The 25,322-nt window shown below is 44.3% G+C and overlaps 1 protein-coding gene across 1 annotated transcript in view; it reads left to right on the top strand.

Annotated features, from left to right (window-relative positions):
- Positions 1 to 25,322, top strand: part of LOC142574966 (glutathione S-transferase 1-like) — a 91,621-nt gene that overhangs the window by 60,549 nt on the left and 5,750 nt on the right. The window contains exon 5 of the mRNA XM_075683944.1: positions 19,554 to 19,718. Coding sequence (XP_075540059.1) covers positions 19,554 to 19,718 — 165 coding nt within the window. The remainder of the gene's footprint in view (positions 1 to 19,553; positions 19,719 to 25,322) is intronic.

Here is a 25,322-nt window from a genome sequence, read left to right on the forward strand (position 1 = left end):
GTTTTTTGTACAAGAAACACGTCCCAATTCATCGCATCACAATTTTATTGAGTAGTTTGCGAGCTTTATAAAACGCCGTGATGGTGCTCTCACATCATCACGTGGCATTGTGATATCTGCTACGTCAATGACATGTCAAGAAGTGACATCACAGACTTCTCTTGAGGCTGGTGAAATTCACGCGATATTGCTTAATGGGCTCGTAGCAGTGTGGTCAGTACATATTTCACTAGGTTAGATATTGAATAAGATGTATATTGAGATAGAAAGATACAGAAAGAGACAGAGATAAATAAAAGAGAGGTATGGCAGGGAAGTTAGCCCAACGCATGTCCAGTTTGCTACCCTGTATTAGGAAAAGGTGTATCGGAATGAAAAGAGAAATAGAGACGAAATAGAGAGAGCACAGTATGGCGCACATTTGAAGGTTCGCACCGAGCCTACACAGAATCACCAAGACCTATCGACTTTAGCTACTGCAACAAGGTTTCCTGGCTTTCTGTGCTATCGACACGCACGGCCATGATCGAAGGATATTCATTTGGAAAAAATTGTCTAGGGAAGATGTGATATTGCAGCTGCCCGAGTCGTACATGGTGCGTGACGATGTTAAGGCCCACAATACGCTCTGGGGCGACTGAATGTGCTATGCAAACGGTCGCCTTGAAATTTTCCTGCTGTCGACAGTCTTCGTAATAAAGAGCCTAACTTCTGTTGCACTAGACGTAATATGCGCTCTGCAGTAGATTGAACAATTGGTTCATCTTCAGTGCTACCACATTTCGAATGGTCGGCAATGGAAAATCTGTACGGCAGTGATCATTTTCCCATTGTTCTAAAAGATCACAACCATTCCACTCTGTGAACACGAAATGGCAGCGAAAGCTGACTACAGTCAAAGCTCTCAAACAGAAAGCTAAGTGCTTTTGCTGCCATTCAATTTTCACAGAGTGGAATGGTTTTCATTTTTTTGTTGCTAGTCTGGCGTCGTTGCTCCTGCGGAGGTGCCCGGCCTCGCGATTTTCGTTTTCGTTCGACATCGCGGGTACGTTCTTCGTCGGTGGTCATTTCGCGCCGGCGCCGTGTACATTCTCGTTGCTGTTACCGCCGGAGCTCCTTGTCCGCATGTTGTTCTTTGGGTGTACGAACTATACATATCTGTCCCATCAATAACGCAGCTGCTTTTAGCGCCGATAGCTGTCCTGCTTATATACTGCGATAATCTTAACGTCACGCTATTGTTCACGGCGAGCATTCTAATGTGTCCCGCATTTTGACATGTGCCCCGCCGTACTGCACCCATGTGGGTTTGTTAGAAAAGTCCGTTGTTGTTGCCGGACCCCGAAAAAACTGCGGAAAGTTAGTCATAAAGAGCTTGAGCGGCAATACGGCAAAATAATTGGGACATAATGCTTATCCGCCTCGGTGAAAACTAGATTGTGCAGATTCGGAACAATATCGGGAACTTACATACGTACGCCAAGTCTAATAATAAATAAAGTTTAGGTGGTATGGTCGCATTCATCACTGTTCTAATAATTGATGCATCGATCAACGGTACACAGGATACACATAGTTCCGCAACCAAGAAACAAATCCCTTGAGTGAACGACACATGCAGAAATGTGGACAAAAAACCTACATAACGCTTGATGCATTTTGTGTCGTTCGCCAACTACATAAAAGTTTATAAATTTGAAACAAATGAAATCAAAAGGCCGGCACACACAACGTCAAACACGCAGGGAAAGTCGGGAAAGGTTTCTTTCCGGAATCAACTCTTACAGGGATGAGACTAACGTGTGCAAGAGATTGAGAAAACTATATGGCCCAGTGATGCAGGGTCTTTTCTTTCTTTAATGTTTCCGATGGTTCCCCGAAGCGGAGCCTCCGGCAATGCAATTAAGGAAAAATCCATTTGTTGCAAAACGTACACAACACTTTTAATGTAACGCGTACGAAAATATATATAACAACGAAACACTCAATGAAAATTCGCACCAACAAACTACTGCACTCAAAGCTAGAACAGTATCTACACCACGCGTGTTAGGGCAGACCACGAGTGTGATCGCGCGCAACTGCTCAACGTGCAGGGGCGGAGGCGATGCGACGAAAGATGCGACGTTAGCCTCGCAAAAGGTCGATGTGGTTGATCGACGGATGGGCGACCAGAGTGCAGGAGCTCTGGCTTGGGCATGTGACGCGGCCAGCCTGGAAGCCCGTGCAGATGAAGGCACCGCTCTTGACAGTCAACTGGGCGCAATCTTGACCCGTAGCCCGACTTCTCGTGCTTTGCTTGCGGGCGCAGGTGTTCGCCGGCCTCAGGCAGAAGTCCGTGATCGGGTAGAGCTGTGATGCCTGGAAAGGAGTTGGCAGGAGAGCCCGGTCTGTTAAAATCCTGCAGGCTTGGGTCCGGAACACGACGGCCAGCCTTCCGCTCCCGGTCCAGTGACCGATCTTTACCTTTGCGTGGCTTCGTGGAACTCTCCCTTTCTTCTACCAGTGCGCCTCGCTTTTCTGCCGCTCTGGCTGATTTGTCTTTGCCTGATTAGTGAGCTTCCGAGTTCAGTTTTCGCAGATGGCTGGCACCTGGGAACTACGTGCGTTCTTCTGATTTGATTCCTTTTTTATTTTAAGTTGTGGCGCCGCGTGTTCTCGTGCCTGACTCTCTTTCACACTGTCTTCCATTGAGCACGAGATTCACCTCCACACGCGCACTCTTTGTCCTCCTCTTGTTTTCCTTTCACAACCGCTGCACCATCTCGCGCCTTACACATACTCTAGGCCGACAATCTAATCCATTTGATTTGGTGAACGATCAATGGCTTGGCACATCAAGGTGACGCTCTTTGTATACGTTTTGAAAACGTATCTGTAGTTCACACACTAATCCGAGTCCTATCTGAAATGTAATACTATTGCTGAAAGAAAGCCGTTGAGTCGTAAAGCTGGAGACAATGAACCTTGCAACTGTCATGTTCCTGTTTCCCGAATTTAGGGCTGCACTGAGAAGCTGTACCGACTGCTCATCTAGAGGTGACAAAGTTGTATATAATACGAGATACCCGAATGCTGAAACTCAAATGACATTACTTCCGCTTTTTAACAGAATTTATTAGATACATTCCGCATCTCATGAAGCTACCGTAATTCCTATCCTAAAGACAGGAAAGGGCCTATCTTAAGTATCCAGCTATGGGCCAATAGCGCTCACCAGTCGCATCTGTAAGGTTTTCGAAAAAAATGATTAATCGGGTATTTCTGTATTATCTGGAAAATAAAAATGCGCTGGATACATATCAATATGCCTTTAGAGAAAACACAACTGCTCATCACTTTGTCGCAACAGAAACAATTATAAGAGATGCACTTGACCAGAAACAATATTTTAACAATCCTTGTTGACATGGATAAACCTTATAATACGACATGGCGCAATGGCTTTCCCCAAGACACATCTTCTATGGGCATACAAGTCGAGATGTTGAATCTTATATATTTCTCGAACCAGACTTTCCGAGTTAGATTTGGAAACACATTGTCATCATCATCATCAGCCTAGTTACGCCCACTGCAGGGCAAAGGCCTCTCCCATACTTCTCCAACTACCCCGGTCATGTACTAATTGTGGCCATGTTGTCCCTGCAAACGTCTTAATGTCATCCGCCCACCTAACTTTCTGTCGCCCCCTGCTACGCTACCCTTCCCTTCGAATCCAGTCCGTAACCCTTAATGACCATCGGTAATCTTCCCTTCTCATTACATGTCCGGCCCATGCCCATTTCTTTTTCTTGATTTCAACTAAGATGTCATTTACCCGCGTTTGTTGCCCCACCCAATCTGCTCTTTTCTTATCCCTTAACGTTACACCCATCATTCTTCTTTCCATAGCTCGTTGCGTCGTCCTCAATTTCAGCAGAACCCTGTTCGTAAGCCTCCAGGTTTCTGCCCCATATGTGAGTACTGGTAACACACAGCTGTTATACCCTTTCCTTTTGAGAGATAGTGGCAACCTGCTGTTCATGATTTGAGAATGCCTGCCAAACGCACCCCAGCCCATTCTTATTCTTCTGGTTATTTCAGTCTGATGATCCGTATCTGTGGTCACTACCTGCCCTAAGTAGATGCATTCCCTTACCACTTCCAGTGCCTCGCTACCTATCGTAAACTGCTGTTCTCTTCCGAGACTGTTAAACATTACTTTAGTTTTCTGCAGATTAATTTTCAGATCCACCCTTCTGCTTTGCCTCTCCAGGTCAGTGAGCATGCATTGCAATTGGTCTCCTGAGTTACTAAGCAAGGCAATATCATCAGCGAATCGCAAGTTGCTAAGGTATTCTCCATCAATTTTTATCCCCAATTCTTCCCACTCCAGGTCTCTGAATACCTCCTGCAAACATGCTGTGAATAGCATTGGAGAGATCGTATCTCCCTGTCTGACGCCTTTCTTTATTGGGATTTTGTCGCTTTCTTTGTGGAGGACTACGGTGGCTGTGGAGACGCTATAGATATCTTTCAGTATGTTTACATATGGCTCATCTACACCCTGATTCCGTAATGCCTCCATGACTGCTAAGGTTTCGACTGAATCAAACGCTTTCTCGTAATCAATGAAAGCTATATATAATGGTTGGTTATATTCTGCACATTTCTCTATCACTTGATTGATAGTGTGAATATGGTCTATTGTTGAGTAGCCTTTACGGAATCCTGCCTGGTCCTTTGGTTGACAGAAGTCTAAGGTGTTCCTGATTCTATTTGCGATTACCTTAGTAAATACTTTGTAGGCAACGGACAGTAAGCTGATCGGTCTATAATTTTTCAAGTCTTTGGCGTCCCCTTTCTTATGGATTAGGATTATGTTAGCGTTCTTCCAAGATTCCGGTACGCTCGAGGCTATGAGGCATTGCGTATACAGGGTGGCCAGTTTCTCTAGAACAATCTGACCACCATCCTTCAACAAATCTGCTGTTACCTGATCCTCCCCAGCTGCCTTCCCCCTTTGCATAGCTCCTAAGGCTTTCTTTACTTCTTCTGGCGTTACCTGTGGGATTTGGAGTTCTTCTAGGCTATTCTCTCTTCCACTATCGTCGTGGCTGCCACTGGTACTGTATAAATCTCTATAGAACTCCTCAGCCACTTGAACTATCTCATCCATATTAGTAACGATATTGCCGGCTTTGTCTCTTAACGCACACATCTGATTCTTGCCTATTCGTAGTTTCTTCTTCACTGTTTTTAGGCTTCATCCGTTCCTGAGAGCCTGTTCAATTCTATCCATATTATAGTTCCTGATGTCCGCAGTCTTACGCTTGTTGATTAGCTTAGAAAGTTCTGCCAGTTCTATTCTAGCTGTAGGGTTAGAGGCTTTCATACATTGGCGTTTCGTGATCAGATCTTTCGTCTCCTGCGATAGCTTACTGGTTTCCTGTCTAACGGCGTTACCACCGACTTCTATTGCACCCTCCTTAATGATGCCCATGAGATTGTCGTTCATTGCTTCAACACTAAGGTCCTCTTCCTGAGTTAAAGCCGAATACCTGTTCTGTAGCTTGATCCGGAATTCCTCTAGTTTCCCTCTTACCACTAACTCATTGATTGGCTTTTGTACACCAGTTTCTTCCATTCCCTCCTCAAGTCTAGGCTAATTCGAGTTCTTACCGTCCTATGGTCACTGCAGCGTACCTTGCCGAGCACGTCTACATCTTGATTAAGTATGAAGTCGATTTCATTTCTAGCCTTACCATTCGGGCTCCTCCACGTCCACTTTCGGCTAACCCGCTTGCGGAAGAAGGTATTCATTACCCGCATATTATTCTGTTCTACAAACTCTACTAATAATTCTCCTCTGCTATTCCTAGAGCCTATGCCATATTCCCCCACTGACTTGTCTCCAGCCTGCTTCTTGCCTACCCTGGCATTGAAGTCGCCCATCAGTATAGTGTATTTTGTTTTGACTTTACCCATCGCCGATTCCACGTCTTCATAAAAGCTTTCGACTTCCTGGTCATCATGACTGCATGTAGGGGCATAGACTTGTACCACCTTCAATTTGTACCTCTTATTAAGTTTCACAACAAGACCTGCCACCCTCGCGTTAATGCTATAGAATTACTGTATGTTACCAGCTATTTCCTGATTAATCAGGAATCCGACTCCTAGTTCTCGTCTCTCCGCTAAGCCCCGGTAGCACAGTACGTGCCCGCTTTTTAGCACTGTATATGCTTCTTTTGTCCTCCTAACCTCACTGAGCCCTATTATATCCAATTTACTACCCTCTAATTCCTCCAATAACACTGCTAGACTCGCATCACTAGATAACGTTCTAACGTTAAACGTTGCCAGGTTCAGATTTCAATGGCGGCCTGTCCGGAGCCAGGTATTCTTAGCACCCTCTGCAGCGTCACAGATCTGACCGCCGCCGTGGTCAGTTGCTTCGCGGCTGCTGGGGACTGAGGGTCGGGGTTTGATTGTTGTATTCATATAGGAGGTTGTGGCCAAGTACTGCACCAGGGTGGCCAATCCTGCTCTGGTGAGAGAGTGCGTTACCGGCTCTGGTCACTGGGATCAGGGCGCACTCCAGGCCTGTTTGTGCAATTTTCTCAACACACGGTTTTTTTTTTGTATTTTCCGGTGGAAAATTGCGCGGCACCGGGATTTGAACCACGGTCTTCTTGCACGGGAGGCGGATACTCTACCGTCCCCGCAGGAGTTAAATTAAAGATTAAATTATGGGGTTTTACGTGACAAAACCACTTTCTGATTATGAGGCACGCCGTAGTGGAGGACTCCGGAAATTTCAACCACCTGGGGTTCTTTAACGTGCACCTAATTCTAAGTACACGGGTGTTTTCGCATTTCGCCCCCATCGAAATGCGGCCGCCGTGGCCGGGATTCGATCCCGCGACCTTGTGCTCAGCAGTCTAACACCATAGCCACTGAGCAACCACGGCGGGTCCCGCAGGAGTCGTGCGCCTCATTTCACTTACAGTGGTGCCCTATTTGATCAGTCAAGGTGGACCAATCTGAGCTCGGTTATACCGCATGGATGGCACTCGGCTGAACGTGGTATTTATGACCTGCAGATGTGTGGCCATATATAATTGACCATATATATCTTTTTTTTTTGAAGGAGGGTTCCCGTACAGTGACAAAATAAAGGAAAAGACATTAAAAAGAAAAAAAAATTTGGGGGAAAAAAAGGAACATAAGAGAAGATTTGAACTCGTGACCCTTGGATGTTGCCCGGAAAGATAGCTCAGTCGGTTGGTTCGTCAGGCCCCAGGTTACTTTCAAGCGCCATAGCCCCTGCTCCGAGCCTCATACTTACGTGGAAAGGGACTGATGTTGTCCGCGACTGATGATTGTCCGCGGAAGGCATAGTTTCTTGGAAAATTGGCCGCCCGAGGAGAAGAGCGAACTTGAGCGGCTTTATAGACTAGGAAAACTGCCTTAAAATATTTAGACTTGAGGGAAAGCTTCGTTAACAAACTATAACACGGCAATCAGCACTCGAATACGACGAGAGAAATTATTGAGACGTGTAAAACTCTCTTGAAATAAATATGGTTTGCGAGACAAATGCTTGTAAGTATTGAACCTCTTAAAAGATGAGGGGGAATAAGCGCTCACCGAGAGGGCATCGTCCGCGCGAGACCACCACCAGGCACCTTACTGAGACGGGGAGGACTCTGCGGCCGGAACAAAGCCTCCATTTTCCGCCGGCCAAGAGGGGAAAACGCGCTTTCCCATCGCTCAAGGTTGCGCGGACCTAGTATAACTCTAGCGTCTAGGAAAAGCTTAAACAGGTGCGAGGGCGGCACGCATAGCGTGGGAAGCTAGCCGCCAGAATAACTATCTGAGGGACTGCTACTGACGAGGGCGAAATACCTTCGTGTAATTATAATAACCCTAATAGGACTATTTTCGAAGAAAAAAAAAGGAAACGGCCCAGTGGGCTATACTACGAGAGCTATGACTGATAATTTTCTATATATATATATATATATATATATTCATCTCATCTATGAGATCGCATACGCGCGCTGTTGCTCTGTCTCTGCGTGTAGTATTTAAGAGAGCCAGCTTAAAGGCGGAGAAGGAAGGAAAGGAAAGCAAAATTGCAGCGCCGTGGTTTTAAAGCGCACCCGTGGTAGAGAAACGGAAGGCGATTTAAGCGCGCGTGGCCATGATACGCACACAACAAACTGCCTTAACATATTTAGACTTGAGGGAAAGCTTCCTTAAGAACGATAGCACAGCAATCAGCACTCGAATATAATTATAACCATAATAATAATTGTAAATATTCATCTCATCTATGAGATCTAATGGAACAATGCGACAAAGCAACAGAGCACGCATATATATATATATTCATCTTTATCTATGGGATCGCATGCGCGCGCTGTTGCTTTGTCTCTGCGTGTAGTAGTACTCGTGGCGCAGCCGTGGCCTCGTCGTTGAGTGTCCGCCTCGGCTGCGGGAGGGCGTGGGCTCAAAACCATGCGGCCGCCGGGTACCACCGGTCAACCAAAATGGGCACAGACGACCCCCCGGCCCGACACTCGGCTTTCTTCACGGGTGAATCGCTCTGGGAAAGGATGCCCGCGCCATGCAAATGCCGTCGAACCCTGTGAGCATGAAGCAAACCTTGGTAAAACAGGGGGAAGCGACAACAAACCTGCACCGTGCGCTCCGCGCCGGCAACACAAAACCCTACGAGGCGTAAAAGCCTGCTAACTCAACTCCCAAACACATTGTCAATACATTTTATTCCGGAAACTGATGTACCTGAGGGAAGCGTCCTGAGTTGCACACTGCTTATTGTTAAAATTAATTCGCTGCTTTCTGCTGTGTCACCAAATATTGCTTACTCCGTTTATGGAGATGATGTCCGAATAGCTTTCAAGTATTGCAATCTTGCCATCTGTGAAAGGCAAGCCAAGCTTGCTGTTAGCAAAATGTCGAATTGGGCAGATGAGAATGGCTTGAGGTTCAACGGTAAAATTGTTCGTGCGTGCTTTCCTCTCGGAATAGGGGCCTAACTGCGGATCCTGCCATTAAGCTGCATGGAGTACATCTGCCTGTACTTAGCCAGCACAAATTTCTAGGAGTACGCTTTGACTTAAAGGTAATGCTTATTCCTCACATTAAGTACTTCGAGGCAAAGTGCCTGAAGACCACCAATATATTAAGAATATTTTCACACGCAACTTGGGCCAGTGACAGGAAATACCTAGTGAACATTTGTCGGGGTCTCATGCGCTATTGCCTAGATTATGGATAACTTGTATATCGACCGGCAACGCCATATTTACAAAGATGATTTATCTTGCCCATCACTCTGGCCACGTTTAATGACTGCAGCTTTTCGAACAAGCCTCAATCCAAGCCTCTATTTAGTGAAGCGAGTGGTCGCTCCACCTGCGTACATCATTGTACAACATTGCAGTTTCATTTACTTCTCAAAGGTCACTTCTGAGGGGCCTAAACATCCATGTCATCGTGTGATTATTGCATGTTTTTCGCTGCCCTGTTCTAGAGGGCAGCGTTTAGGCGCCCGTTTCTGTGACGAGCGCCGACATAACCAAGAGAACGAGTACAACAGCGAAAGATAAAAGAGCAAGGCAGAGCGTATCGGGGAATGAAAGACGGCGTAGCGAAGAAAGCACGAGGAGGAGAGCGTAAGGAGAAGAGCGTAGTGCCACGCAAGACGTGTCCTGCGACATTCGCTACGAGATGGCACAAGGCCACTGCGCGTCGTCTGTTCACTTCTTTATATTTCTTCGGTTATGCGGTTACTGCTTTTCACAGGCTAATAAATATTAAACGTTATCCCTCCACGCACGATGCACCTGCACGTATGAGAAGTTTCTCGAATGCTATCAATAGTTTTATCCGTTCGCTGTTGTCACCAAAACTTTTAGATCGCAACTATTAATAGCCCGTTCCTGCGGCGAGCGCCGGCGGCGTCGCCGTAAGGGCCTATACATGGTCAATCCGCCCGTCCGTTCCGCACTAGCCCACCCGCGTGCGGACGCTCAAGAGGTGGGTGGTGTCGCAAAATCCGGTTTACGCCCAATCCGCACGAGCGGATCGCCGCGCACTCCTATTGGGCGACGCGGCCTGATGACAGCTGGCAACCGTTCGGCGGAGCAAAGGTGTTTAAGGGTTGGCAACTACCTTTCACAGCAGATGACACTGGCAAATTTTTGCATATGTGATTTCAAGTTTTCACGTCACGGTGAAAATGCGACTCTAGGCTGCCACATTCTCTTCTGCAGCTGTATGTGTTGAATCGGCACCGTTATCCTTCTTCGAAACATTGCACAGTCGTCGTATCTGCGCCACCTTATACAGATGTATTGCAAGCGCATCACGTCGCAGCACGCGACGTATTCTCGGATGATTACTTTCAGTGCGCGTTGCTTTGGCTGGTTGAACAAAACCTCTGTAATTATCCAACGTGCTGCGTTCTGCGTCAGGCAAAACTGATAGTGTCGCCGGAAGCGCAGTGGCGCGGTTCCTGTAGTGCTAGTGACAGCTTGCAAGAATACGGAACACACGCACATCTGTCGCGGAATGCATTTGCGTAGGTCGCCAAGACGCCTTTTTACCAATGAGCACGCGTATGAGGCTCCGCGTACAGCTTGCTGATACGCTTGCTCGTGCTTTTCTTTTTTTTTACTCTGCCAATTTTAAAAGAGCGCTTAAGGCAGTTGGATGCACGGAATGCCTTTTCCTTTTTTTTACAGATATAAAGGCACCAAAGATGAGACATCAAACCTGCACCTTAAAAATTTAATACTTGCTGCTTGTAAACTTTCCAAACAAAACATCACCTTAAGTATGTGCTTAGCGATGAATGAAGTTCTCACCATGTGCAAAGAGGTTGTGCATAAGTGGTTAACTTCATGCAGCAAGGAATTAGAGGTTAAGCAGTGAGCGTACAATTCATTATGACTGGCTTAAAGCAATATGTATGTATAGCGGTGACCTTATGAAGATATTGGTATACTCATGAGATGTTTCCGAGGGGACTATTTATTGAAAGCATATAATTTACATTGCTGATAAGAAAACTTGTTTTGAGTGAAATCGAACATTTGGATTCTTTCTTGCCAGCCTGGATGGCCAATGTTGCCACCTTGCAACTTAACATACCTCATTTAACATTTCAATGATGTAGAAACATTACCAAAGCGCACAAAATTAAGCAGTATCTTGACAGCCATGCTCCCTCTTTCACCCATGGCACCAAACAGGGATGTTCGACTTGAGACTGTTGATACTGTCAGCATCATACATGCGTGTTCTATTTTGATTGTTCTGCATATAAAAATAAGGTCTGCTCAGGTTATATGAGTTAGTTGGGCATTGCCTGCATGTTGTTTATGTATTTATGCAGTAACAACCAAGCTAGCTCATGCACAGCCATATTTTAGGAAAATGAAAAATGCATTGTACAACATAAACAGCTGGCCAGTGCCTGTATTTATTTCAAAGCAAACCGAGATTATCAAGTGTAGCTTAGCAGTGAGTACAGTGACCTCTTGTGGTATGAAAAGTCTGATGGAGTTTGTAGTTTTGTGTTTGTCTTTCTTAATTAGTTGCTGTTTTAAGATGCACATGACAATGAAATGAAGGCACGTAGGGCGGAAGACAGGGCTACACAAAAAGAGAGGAAACATTCATTGCTATTTTTTATTTGCATGACAAACCAGCGAATAGTTCCTTACGTGCAGTTTTGTGAATTATGCACAATGTGTTCTGCGTGAAACTGAAAGATTGTTGTGCTCCATTACTTATTCACTATTCGGGTAGCCAAATGAATGGTACCCCCTTTAGCACTGTGAAAGCACAGAAATTGGCAGCCAAGAGGCCGCAGTGGCTCAGCCTCTGTGCCAAATGTAAGTTTGTTCAAGAATAAATCATGGATACTCGTCAATCGGGTGTGCATTGCTATCTACTATTCAAATGCACACATCACAAGTAATCTTACATTCCTTGATGCATTGTTCACAACTTGATGCATTGTACACACCTTGTCTCAGCGTTGTGTGGGTGCAGCAATATAACTTGGCAAATCAAAGCTGTGGTTATTCAGTACACTGGAAGCAACTTTGCATGTGGGTTAGATAATATAATGCTCCTAATTTGGGTCAGCTTAGTATTATCAGCCGCTTCGTTTACTAGTCGTTCACTGTTATGCCTTGACTATACAGTGCCACTGGACAATGCTGTATTCCTGCAGGCACGCTAGAACAGTTTGGCTATGCACAAACATCCCTTTGCATTGCGCTTAAATTAAGGTGGTGTAGATATGCTCTCAGAATGTGCTGATAAGCATTACTGCTGAGCATTAAAAAAACCGTTTGAAATCTAAGGGTGGATGTTCAGTTTTGCAGGTGTGACATTTTACATTTATAGTGCAAGCACACATCGATGCACAGGAAGGATACCACAAAAATCCTCGTGTTGTGACCTCGCAGTCACAATGGATGTAGTTTTCTGTGGTTTTTAGCTATAAACATGTGAAGCAATCCGCAAATTCAAAAATCTATTAAGTAAACTGGACACCATGAAAAGCAACATATCACTAAGGTGTACACATTTTTTTGTCACATCAGCTCTTTGTGATGCAGGTCAAATATGTATACACGCTATTTGTAGCTGAAAACGGCATGCATTTCACATTTAGAGCTGAGAATGTTGAATGAAAATGATTTTTAATGTGTCAGACAAACATATGGTACCTTGTCCAATGCTTTGCACACAGATAACTATGCTTGGCACAACTTGAGTAGCACATCCATAAGGGTCTACTACATGCAAAATCCGTTTTGCACCTCTCCTTTGATATTCTACCCTCCGACACAGCAGTACAGGCTGGAATTTTCCTTTATGTCAATATTTTAAAGGCAAACAGGTTTTGGGCATCACAGGTCTCAATCTTCCACACAGGGCACTTATCGCATGTTCTGAATGTGCATTCATTGCCGATGGTATATCTTCTAATGTGAATATAGTTTATTTGACATAGTTTTACTTGTTTATTTTTTAACCTACCCATAAGTTCTCTGTCCTACTTGTATATACCTCCTTCAGTACTGGTATCTGTGGTGTGCCTTCATTAGCGCAGTAAATGTTGTGAAAGCTGTTAATTCATAAAGTAGGAATCCTATAAAATATCAACAAGAAACTTGCAGGAAAGGTAATCACGACAAACCAGCTGAGGTAGTGGTACTAATCCACTTGTTTTCGCTTGTGATAGCACAAGTGTTCCCACTTGTGCTGCTGGATGGTTGTGACCAATATGCTGATGAAGGTTTGGGTCATTCACATTTCAAGGGATGAGTAACTGTTGTATACGTGCAACATCTTCATCTGCCTATATCAATGAATTAACTATATGTGGCCGGTTTAGCTGTGTGATTATTCGTGTAGTTGAAGTGATGTATCACACATAGTTTCCGCACACTACCAGATTGGCGAAAAGCATGCAGGAATGGGTATTTCAGCTATTGGTTCAGTGGTGGCTTTCCACTAAACTAACTGTTGAAGAGGCAGATTTCACTTCATCGAAAGGCCCATACGAAAATTAGCCTAGAACTCATGACGCCAAATACTGACACCATGTAAGACTGAAGAACAACACGTGACAGAACAATGAGGAGTGGAATTAATCTCACTAGTATACAAAGAATTGCAGCTGCATTCAGTATTTCACTGCTGGTACACTAAACACGAACCTTTATATGAGTTGTTTGGATGGCATAATCAACAAGATCCCTCTAATAAGCTATGGCTAAAGCTAAATAAAAAGCTGCTACCCCTCGTACTGCGTTGGCCAAAAACATGCATTATCAGATGCACGGAATACAGTTCCTAAATTTGTTTACATACAGGTATGAAATGTAACTGCACCATGTGATAAAACTTCAATAAGATGAGCTGAATACCACATAGAACATCTTTAATGGGTATAGGTAGGGCAACGTGCTTTGATATTAGAAGTTGTGCTGTTTTATTCACACACACATGCACGTAGATGCAAGGTACACATACATTTGTGTTTACGTGTTACTGTGTGCATCAAATGAACAGCACAAGCCATAAAGACAAATAATTCTTTCGTACCAGTCTAATTCTCATTAGCTACGCAGCGATTTTTGTTCTCACATGCAGCAACTCAACTCTGTGCATAAGTTAAGGTGATATTGCTAATCTAAGCTAGACATGAGTGTCATGTCTAAATATCGAAAAATAAAGAAGTGACCATGTGTACGGGCCTAAAATTGATGGTTTGGCAATATCTTGTCTGGCTGGGCAGTAAATTTCTATCAAAAAAGAACAATTCAGAACACTGACAAAGCAGTGTGGCTAACATAATATAGGAAGCAGACACTCTGCCGGCAGAGTCACTTGAAAATTTTGCCAGCAGTTCGTCCTCATTGGCTGGATTCGGTCACATAACTAATGCTGACATAACTGTTAAAATTAGTGTTCAGGATAAACTCATAGCAGCCAGTAGGCGCGTTTTATATTGTGATAGCAGCTGACTTCTCAGGGACAATGCACTGTTGCCATGAACACGCTAAAGAATGACAAGAGGCAAGGTCCCCCTTATTCCATAGTCTGGCAGCGCAACTGAAAACGGTTCAGTTAATGAGTGGAACTGTGGCCTATGCAAAATAAACATCAGTCAGATAACCACTTATAGCGTCCAACATCCCACACCCACGAATGATAGGTAGCAGTAAGCTTACTGGCAGATGGAAGTGCACTGGGAAAGCATTTAATGGATCTACTTTGCAGGTCGAAGTCAGTTTAACGCACATTATTTGCTAATGACTGTTGGCAGAATGAACACGAGGAAAGAAAATAAAGCACTTATGTGGCATATAATACTGGTACTTGTGCTATTGTTCGCTTTAAACTGAAGGCTCGCGCCAAAACAGGTGACACGAACCAGATAATCAAATAGGGTGGATATATAAAGTAACAGCAAACTTTCACTTACCCAATTCTGCCTGCATTAGTAACGTGACCATGGCTAGCCAGTGAGGAAGAACTTTGGGCAAAATTTCTTTCACGCAGTTGTGCTGGCTGCTAGCAGAATATTATATAACACCATGACACTTACTTCTTACTAGCCGTCATACGTGTTTATTTTTACATTCATATTGATTTTTGTCAGCAAACGTAAAATTTTTACTCAATAAGAAGGTAGTATCCAGTTCTTACCTATAACATATTTATCTACCACGCCACTGGTGTCTTCACAGACTCTGTGCTTAGTCACTAGTCAAAAACAAGCAACTTAGGTTTTGGTTATGTAAGCCGCTTGCATCACAAAATATAAAGCAATTTACTTCGTGAAATCTAGAAATTCTTGCTCTTCACACTAATGTCCACATTATGAAAATCCAGGCTGCCAGAAATTTGCATTAGTGCTCTCAGGCGCGTCCACATTTCACGACAGCGCTGAACGTCAGGAAGTATGCAATTATTATGATATTCACTAATTTCCCCCCACCGATAGAAGCATCTTCAACCGTGCAGCAACAACTTTTGAAAGAAACGATAGATGTACGAAGCAGAAAAGGCCGGTGTGATTATCTGTAGGGGTATTAAATATGAAAACGCGATCGGCAACACTTCTGCACAGTTCACTTCTGAGCACACGCACATCGCGTAGAACGAGCACTTCTACACCCAGCAACGCTGCGACACATCGCACATACATAGGACGGTTTGTAGCTTGCGAACACATTTCGTAACAGCAAGAACACAGCTGGAACGTCGCGGTCACCTCGACGCGTCGCAGCCGGCAAAACGCTCACACGCAGTATAGCACACGCGGAATGGCAGCGATAACGAGGCGATAACAACTTATCGCTACTGATCCTATCATTACTTCTAAAAGTTGCGAGGGCTGGCGTTCCCCACTTCGCGGCAACGACCCGAATACGCAGAACAGAAGCCAATCGTGAGGTGAGGAGTATAACGCTCGTACGTGGCGTCAGCTACTGAGGTTAGTCGACAGTACTAGCGTGTGTGGCGGGGATCACTGCTGCTGCAAGGGCTGATGACGAAGGGCTATGAGTAAGGCTCGATGTGACGTTGCCTCGAGTGTTGTCGCTGCTGACACTGATGGCACGCCTTCTCCGCGGCGAAGACGACGAAGAGCCGCTCTCGTCGTTCGTGGAACCAAAGCGTCGGACGAATAGCGTAGTGCTGCGCAAGACGGGCCAGCGGCCACGATGGCTACGATATGGCGCAAGAGCAGCACGCATTGTCTGTATGGAAACCGCGCTACATGACCGAAGGTGTGTCTGGTGCGTCAGCTCTGAATCGCACCTACGCGTCACCTGCACGCTGCCTCTCACGATCTCACGATTAGCGAGGCAGATGCGCCACAATTCGCCCCGTTTGGAACGTGCCGCACGAGATAGATTGTCTGTGCCAGCCAATATATCGCGAAATGAAAACACACATAATAATATATATAATTATGGGGTTTTACGTGCCAAAACCACTTTCTGATTATGAGGCACGCCGTAGTGGAGGACTCCGGAAATTTAGACCACCTGGGGTTCTTTAACGTGCACCTAAATCTAAGTACACGGGTGTTTTCGCATTTCGCCCCCATCGAAATGCGGCCGCTGTGGCCGGGATTCGATCCCGCGACCTCGTATAGAGCTGCGCTCAAATTTCGCCTTAGAGAGTGTCGTACTCGGTGAATTGATTGTAATCGGATTGTATGCGTGACGCGAATTGCGTGGTATTTTCTGGACGCCACGTGAACACCTCCCATTACACTAGAACCTTGGACGTGCCATGCATAAATGAGGACGCGCTCGAACCACAGACCAGATTTTCCATGATCGCCGACGGCGCTCGCCACTGTCGTTCTGCTTGAGTATTACTTGTGTTGCTGTGCATAAGTTCGCCCAATAAAGAGTTAAATTTGTAACTCACGGTTTCGACACTGTGTGTTTCTTCATTGCCTCTACCACTTTGCAATACAAATCATAATGTCGGTTCCTTCTGTATAATCAGGGACGCAATCGTTGAAAGTTTTTGTCTGCCCCGGAGACTCAGCGCCGCCGCCTAGAGGACCTTGTCGTACAGAATCAAATTCTTTGTCACAATATACCACCAATTCAAAACTCATAAACAGCTGCGCTGAAAATTCGCATCCGGGAGTATCGTAATATCCTGTGAATGTTTGAGGCGATCCTCCACAAGAGTTATTTTCTCACTGCTTAATAAAAGCCTAGCTCACAACCTTGGTATTCCACTTCTTTGATAATCGAATAATGTCACCGATGTGCTCAACGCGACCATGGCCATGGCAACACCTCGAAATTTACATATCTTTTCTTCAAATATCTTCACACGTCCCCGACGCTACACTAAGGAGGTACTTAATTCCTAGAATTCCAAGCGAAACACCCCCACCCGGGATTTTATGGGGACTGTTATAAATATCCTGTGAAAGTGTTCTTCGCGGCTGTTGGCTCATCTTTTGAGTTATGAGTTTTTCTGATTAGACAAGCGAGTATTTTCCCTGCCGAGGCTTTTGAAATAATGTCGACTGTGTAATGCCGACATCAGAAAAGAAATACTTAGCAGACCTGTTATATTTAAAGGCGCGCTAGATGTAGTAATAACAGTGCAGTCCTTAAGCAAAAAACCTCTGTACTGAATGAACTCTACTCTGCGCTTTGCATGGCATATCTATCTAAGCACCTCATAACAATATGTTGGGTGCTTGGGCATACATGCTTTGAAGGCAATGTGCTCGCTTCGCTTGCCGCAATGCTACATCCGTCCCCTCTGCAGCCCCGGGAAGCAACGTTACGTGCAAGTCCTCGATTTAAAACATTTCCTTCGTATGAATTGAAAGAGTACTGGCAACATGTGCGGAATAAGGGACACATAATAAAATATGCGCGGTCAAGCCCCAAATAGGTAACTGGGTGTTTGGAAAAAAAGCTAGGCAAACTGATTTGGCACTCCACCGACTGAGAATAGGACACAATTTCGGACACGTTCTTACCATCGAACTGGAAACGAACCCTACCCCCCCCCCACCACCACCTGCAGCAGGTGTGGAGAAATACTCAATGTAGTAAATGTCCTAATAGAGTTTGACTACCCGCCGTGGTTGCTCAGTGGCTATGGTGTTGGGCTGCTGAGCACGCGGTCGCGGGATCAAATCCCGGCCACGGCGGCCGCATTTCGATGGGGCGAAATGCGAAAACAGCCGCGTACTTAGATTTAGGTGCACGTTAAAGATCCCCAGGTGGTCAAAATTCCTGGAGTCCTCCACTACGGCGTGCCTCATAATCAGCAAGTGGTTTAGGCACGTAAAACCCGATAATTTTAATAGAGTTTGACTCTAAGTCAAACTCTTGCCTTTGCTTCGTGTTGTCGACAAATTCGACTTCGCCCTGCCATCTGCTAGCCGTCTGGTTAGCTCAGATGGTAGGGTGGCTGCCTCGGAAAGGCGGTGGTCCCGGGTCCGAGTCCCGGACCAGGACGCATTTTTCTTCAACTGTGAGGCCTTTCTTTCCAGGAACCCGTTGGGTTTGCTTTATAGCAATTGCTATGAACCGGTGGATGTCTGATTTTCCATTTGTGTCCTAATAGAATGCAATCACTTAGAACTACAGAGAAAATATTTTCCCCGAATGTATATGCACCGTATTTACTAAACCCTGCTTTCTTGCTTGGAAAATAACTTTTTAAAATAAGCACGGTGATAGCATTCCTGAGTGAAGTCGGCACATTGCGAATTACAGCTACACACGGCCGCTAACTGCTATTGCATGTTTGCAGCCTTCTTTACATAGAAGGGAGAAATTGGTATCACCTTACAATAGTCGCTGGTCTCACTGCACCTGCATCAACACGTGAAGCGAAGCGATAACTTCCAGCATTTTATAAATGGACAGGAATTTATACTATACCACGATTATTGACAGGTACTGTTCTTATCTTGTTTATCTTCCACCACTGTCAAATATTAAGGATTTTACGCCTCTCTGCGCACGTTTATATCTTTACTGCAAAATTTCTAGGCATTTTGCGGTAATTTTAGGCCCACTTACAGCCTTGGTACCGACACAGTCTCACATAACAGTATCTCACAGTATTAAAAAATTGCTCTAGCGCTCTTTTGACACAACTGGCCCTTGCGCCACTAAAAAAAAACCATCCATGGTCAATTTTATAGACGTTTCAATATGTTTAGACATCTGCGCCTAAGATGAATCTAGGCGTAGTTCCGTAAAGTGTGATGAATCTCGCCATTGTGTACTGAGAGCAACAGATAGTTGAACTACATAAACATCAGAACTTATGTGTTTACAGGAACAATAGAATTTCATGTAAAGTGGCACGAAATAGTGTAGCTCAGTTCACCAAAAACTTCACTAAGCCAGGTGAAGTTTTGCTTGGTTCAGATTTCGCATTTCGAACATGTCCAAATTGCGGCTGCGTCATCGGTGGCGATAACTACCTTGCTTGTTCAACAGTACCCGGTGATATTCGGTGGACCACTGCCGGATTCCGAGCAGGAGAAGCCGCTGGTGCGTGCGTTGGACCTTCTCGGAGGGTTTCTTGGCGAGAACAAGTTTCTGTCGGGCGACGACGTCACCCTGGCGGATATTTCTATCCTGGCTACACTCACTGTCACTGAGGCGAGTTTGTGCATATAATAGTGCATGCCATTATTCATTCCAGGTTTAAAGGAGCGCCATGGAGTTAGGGCCCCGATGCTTGAGAAAGACGTGCGAAGGCGTAAGAGGCCGGAGTTTCATTTCATTTCATTTCATTTTATTACCTTAAAGACCCCTTGATAGGGGTACTACATAAGGGGTGGGAATACAATAGTACATAATTTGCATAATACATAAGTGAACACGCAAACAACAACAAAAAACTGTATGTGATAAAGGGTTACATACGTCAACGCAAATACATGGAACTAAGTAATACAAACTAAACTTGCACGAGCATATAAGTCTATTAACACAAGTCATTTCTATTGTGAAAAGTGCGCAGTGACACTCTTCATGAATGTACTAGGGCAAATGATGGCGGAGATTTGGTGGGGCAGATTGTTCCAATCTAGCGGCATGGCAAAAGAATGAGGCGGTAGAGGTAGCAGTGCGCATGCGAGGGCGGCCCACTTGAAAAGTGTGGCGTGTACGATGAGATGTTCGGGCTGCGGGGAGGATATAGGGTGGTTGATTAAGCGAGCTGTGTTAAAAGTTATGGAAAAGTGAAAGGGTTCCAGTGCGCCGGCGCGTACAAAGGGGAAGTAAATTCAATTCTTTCTTTAAGTAAGACACGCTCACGTCATATGAATAATTAGAATGGATGAACCTTGTGGCACGGTTTTGAACGGCTTCGACTGCGTTAATGAGATATGTTTGGTGTGGATTCCATATGGCGGATGCATATTCCAATTTTGGTCGGACTATTGACTGGTAGGCCAGTAGTTTAACAGGTTTGGGGGCGCGTTTTAGATGACGCTTGAGAAAACCCAGCGATTTGTTAGCAGATGAAATGATGTTACTGACGTGTGTTCGCCAGGATAAGTCGTTAGATATAGTAACACCTAGGTACTTGTAAGACTGCGCAGCACACACGGGAATGTTATTAATTGTGTATTGGTAAGGAGATGGGTCGCGCCGACAAAAAAATACCACCAAGTTGCATTTCTTAGGATTAAGTTCCATTAACCACCGCTCGCACCATTGCTGTAAACAGTTAATCTCTTCCTGAAGTAAGTCTTGATTAGATGTGCTAGTAATTGTTCTATAAATGACGCAGTCGTCTGCGAACAAACGAACGTTGCAAGACACGTGCAGGGGTAGGTCATTAATGTATATTAAGAAGAGTAGGGGTCCAAGAACAGATCCTTGCGGTACACCGGAAGTCACTGGTAGGTGGTTAGATGCGCGGTTGTTAACTGTAACGAACTGAGATCTGTTTGTCAAGAACGCTTCAATCCATCGCGAAATGTCGGGGTGAAGGTTCGCAAGAGAAAGTTTTAGTAGTAGACGTTGGTGTGGTACCTTGTCAAACGCTTTTGCAAAATCTAGAAATATCGCGTCTGTTTGGAGGTTAGAATCTAAATTAGTGTGAATATCATGCAGGAAAATGGCCAGTTGTGTTTCGCAGGAAAAGCCTTTGCGGAACCCATGCTGTGAAGAATGAAAGTACTTGTTCGAGTTAAGAAATTTCATGATTTCTGTGTACATGACGTGTTCCATGAGCTTACAGGGCACACTCGTTAATGAAATGGGGCGATAATTAAGCGTGCAATTCCTGTCACCTGATTTGTGGATGGAAACAACCCTCCCCACCTTCCAGTCATGTGGTACTTCACCAGTTGAAAGTGACTGCGAGAATAGCATACACAGAAACACCGCGGTGACGTGTTTAGTATTCTTTAACAGTTTCGAATTAATGTTATCCACGCCAGCTGACGATGTGAGTTTAAGGTTGTCAATTAACGATGAGATACCAGCTGGGGAAAATGTAATGGTTGGCTTAACGCTTGTTTCGTTAGTACGCGAAGAAAAAGGGGACGTGGTAGGCTCTTCTGTAAATACCGAGACAAAAGCTGCATTAAAAAGGTTCGCGCACTCTACATCGTCGACCGTTTCACCTCCTTCATTGGTAAGTGTTACACTGTGCCTTTCTTGAGGGTTTATCACCTGCCAGAATTTTTTCGTGTTATTGATTAAAAGTTTCCCAAGGTCATCACCAAAGAATGCATCTTTCGCCTTGCGAATCGCTGATAGGTATGCGCGTTCAGCAGTGTAGTATTTTTCCCATGCACACGTGTTCATTCTGCACTTTGCGGCACGATACATGCGTTTCTTCTTGTTTTCTAGTCTTTTTAACGAATTGTTAAACCATGGTTTTTGTTCATGTGTTCGAAAGGTGATTTTGGGTATAAACTGGTTCGCTAAGTTGTTTATTTTTTGTTTGAATATCAGCCAAGTTTCATGAATGCTGCTGTTATAGTTTGCCATAGAGTTTGTGGACTTCATAACTCCATATTCACGAAACGCGCTAGCGACGGGACAGCAGCAAATAGAGAGAGACGCACTTTCAAAAGCTGGTTTCCATCGGAAGATTCCCAGAGAATGTTATTAAACACTTTCCTGTAGTAGCTTTAAAAGCCGTTTTTTTTTCTTTAATAAGCATCAGGATTGACTTAGTGCTTCGTTTGAGTTACCCTATCACTGCTTCATTTTGTCAGCTCATGTGTGCACATTTTTGAATGGAGAAGCACTGGCGATAAAGAATAAAACAGGAGAACAAAAATTTTACGGGCAAAAGAAACATGCCTCTCAGTAAAGTGTTGAATATTTTGCAATAAACTGCCGGGACGTGGCCTTGTAACGGTGTGCCTGCAGGGAGAAGAAGAATGTATAAGCTTAGATTAGAAAGAGCATGCTTTTAGTACATGAGACCTGATAAGTTCAGAAAAGGAAAACTCTTGCATGGCACATACAAGATGCTTCAGAAAATACGTTTGAAATTAGTTAAATATAGGACATATGCCATAACTAGGCTACCTGCGGGGACTTATGTCACCACCGAGGTTATACGTTTTGAAATACCTCCAAGTAGTTATTGAAGAACTCAATACAAAAATTAGATTACTAATTAACTTTATAACCGGAACAGTGAGACGGTCGATACCAATATTGGGTAAAACCCATCCTCCGAGTACTTCCTAACCGCTTGCAGGTGTGCGACAAGCTAATGGTTTAAATTTCTCCAGCATAACAAATTTCGTTGATTGCACACCAAAAATTCAGACAGAATTGCGGAACAGTGCATCAGTTGACCCATGAGCACAGGCCCATGAGGGATGCGACGGTTATGCCTCGAAGTCAGCGAACATGAAACAAGTGAGGTCATGGCTTGATAAGCGCACTTCCGTTAAAGAATTTGCCTATTTCATTTTATGTAGATTATTACAGATTTCACTACATAAAGGATTTGCAGATATGGTCGCATACTATAGCCATATGTGGCCTCGTAGCTTTCCAGCCATACCTAGTGAGGTATGTGCATTTGTTTGAGTCATATGTCAGTTATATTACATAAGCCTCATATCGATGAGCAAAATGTGAACAAGGTGAATGCAGGAGCCAACGTTTCGGCACGTGGACTTGTCTTCTTCAAGGTGACGTACGCTTTCCTTTGGCGAGGAAAGCGTACGTCGCCTTGAAGAAGACAAAACCACTTCGGCCCCTGCATTCACCTTGTTCACGTTTTGCTCATCGTCTTGAATTTCCATCGCCGTATTCCCCGTCTTTTCCCTGGATAAGCCTCATATGACATTTGCGTACATGTCTGCCATATATATGTTTATATACAGTGATGCCTTAAGTAAATACATATCTGTGCAATACATATATTTGCCTATATCTGGGCAAGTGTAATATGACAAGAACTATGCAAATCATAAGAAGCCAACAAACACTGACACCAAGGACAACATAGGGGAAATTACTTGTGCTTAATAAATGAAATAAACAAAGGATAAATTAATGGAAATTAAAGTGGATGAAAAAAACAACTTGCCGCAGGTGAGAACCGAACCCACAACCTTCGCATTTCGCGTGCGATGCTCTACCAATTTCATTTATTAAGCACAAGTAATTTCCCCTATGTTGTCCTTGGTGTCGGTGTTTGTTGGCTTCTTATGATATGACTAATAAAAATCGGGACCCTCGGTTAACCCCCTCTCTTCTCGTTTAAGAACTATGCAAGTACTCTAGAACAGTATTTCTTGATCGTGTTATCGCTTCTTTTCTGGAAACGCGAATGGCATTTATGTAGAACTTCAGGTTGAACAGCGCGAATAAAACAAGGACACGAGGAAACAAATGCCACAGGCAAGCGCTTGTCTGTGGCATTTGTTTCCTATTTCCTCATGTCCTTGTTTTATTCGCGCTGTTCAACATCAAGTTCTAAATATGAACAACTAGCCCTCATCAAGATCTTACTGGTACATGTCGAAACTAAAGGGCGAACCATTTCCGCCAGACATTATTGCATCAAGATTTAATTCATCCTCCTGGAGGGCTTCTTTAAATCCCTAGTGTACTTGCGTGGATATTTGCAAACATCTCACCAGTTTATCTGCACCAGCCGTGGTGGCTTAGCGGCTATGGTGTTGCGCTGCTAAGCACGAGGTCGCGAGATTAAATACGGGCCGGGGCGGCGGTATTTCGATGGGGCGAAAGGCTAAATTGCCTCTGTCCCGTGCATTGGGGCACGTTAAAAATCTCCAGTTGGTCAAAAATATTCGCGTGTTCCTCCACTATGTCGTGACTAAGATCACATCGTTCTCCTGGCATGTAAAGACCCAGAACTTAATTTTTTCATCGTAGTCTCCTTTATATGAACTTCAAGATTACCTTTCTTTGTGCTAATCTAAAAATCAAGAAGGGGCTGACATACGGAATCGCATACTATGGTATAAAAGTTACATTAAAAATGATAACGCGCGTCATTAAGGCTGGCCTGCATTTTTACAGGTGGATATAACTTCTTAGAACGGTAAGTCTACGTATCGAAACGTAGGCATGCTGTTCTGAGTCACGTTGCCCTGCTTGCGTAGCAATTGTGCGTGCTGTAAGCGAAATAAAGGACAAGCTTATAGCCAAGAATGACCATCCACAGCATATGTAAATGACGCATACTTGCCATGGAAAAGTACTTAAGAATAAGCTTTAGCTCGGTCCCAACTCCGACGCGACGTATTCAAATACATGCAAAACGCAAGAAAGTCTTTCTGAAATAACCCCGTGACGCAGTTTTATCAAATTTGTTGCATTTGAGAGTGACAGTTAATTTCTAGTGACTGCTGGAAGGGGAACTTCGATTTAGGGCTTGAATGTTTAAAAAAGAATTCTCAAAATTGGAATGTTTTAGAAAAATAGAAGCAGGAAATTTACAAATTAAAATATCTACATCAAGAACACATATCGCTGTTCTGTAAGCGGCATCCATTAGATCATTCAAAGCAGAAAAATTCAATATGTAAATTTATAGCTTACGTGAATTCGTTACGTTGTGCACCAGCGGTCTGTAAAAGCTGCATTTTCGTATTACCAAATTTTTTTCAGATCCATGTGTAACATTAATTTTGTCCGCTTGAGCTGTACTATTAGACGCAGTTCCCAGAATTGTGATATCGTTTTTCATTGCTGCGTTACAGAGTTGTAAACTTGATAGTTTCGTTTTCAGAAAATTTGCGACTGTTG

Source organism: Dermacentor variabilis, chromosome 3 (genome assembly GCF_050947875.1).
Source record: "Dermacentor variabilis isolate Ectoservices chromosome 3, ASM5094787v1, whole genome shotgun sequence".
Classification (NCBI taxonomy): Eukaryota; Metazoa; Arthropoda; class Arachnida; order Ixodida; family Ixodidae; genus Dermacentor; species Dermacentor variabilis.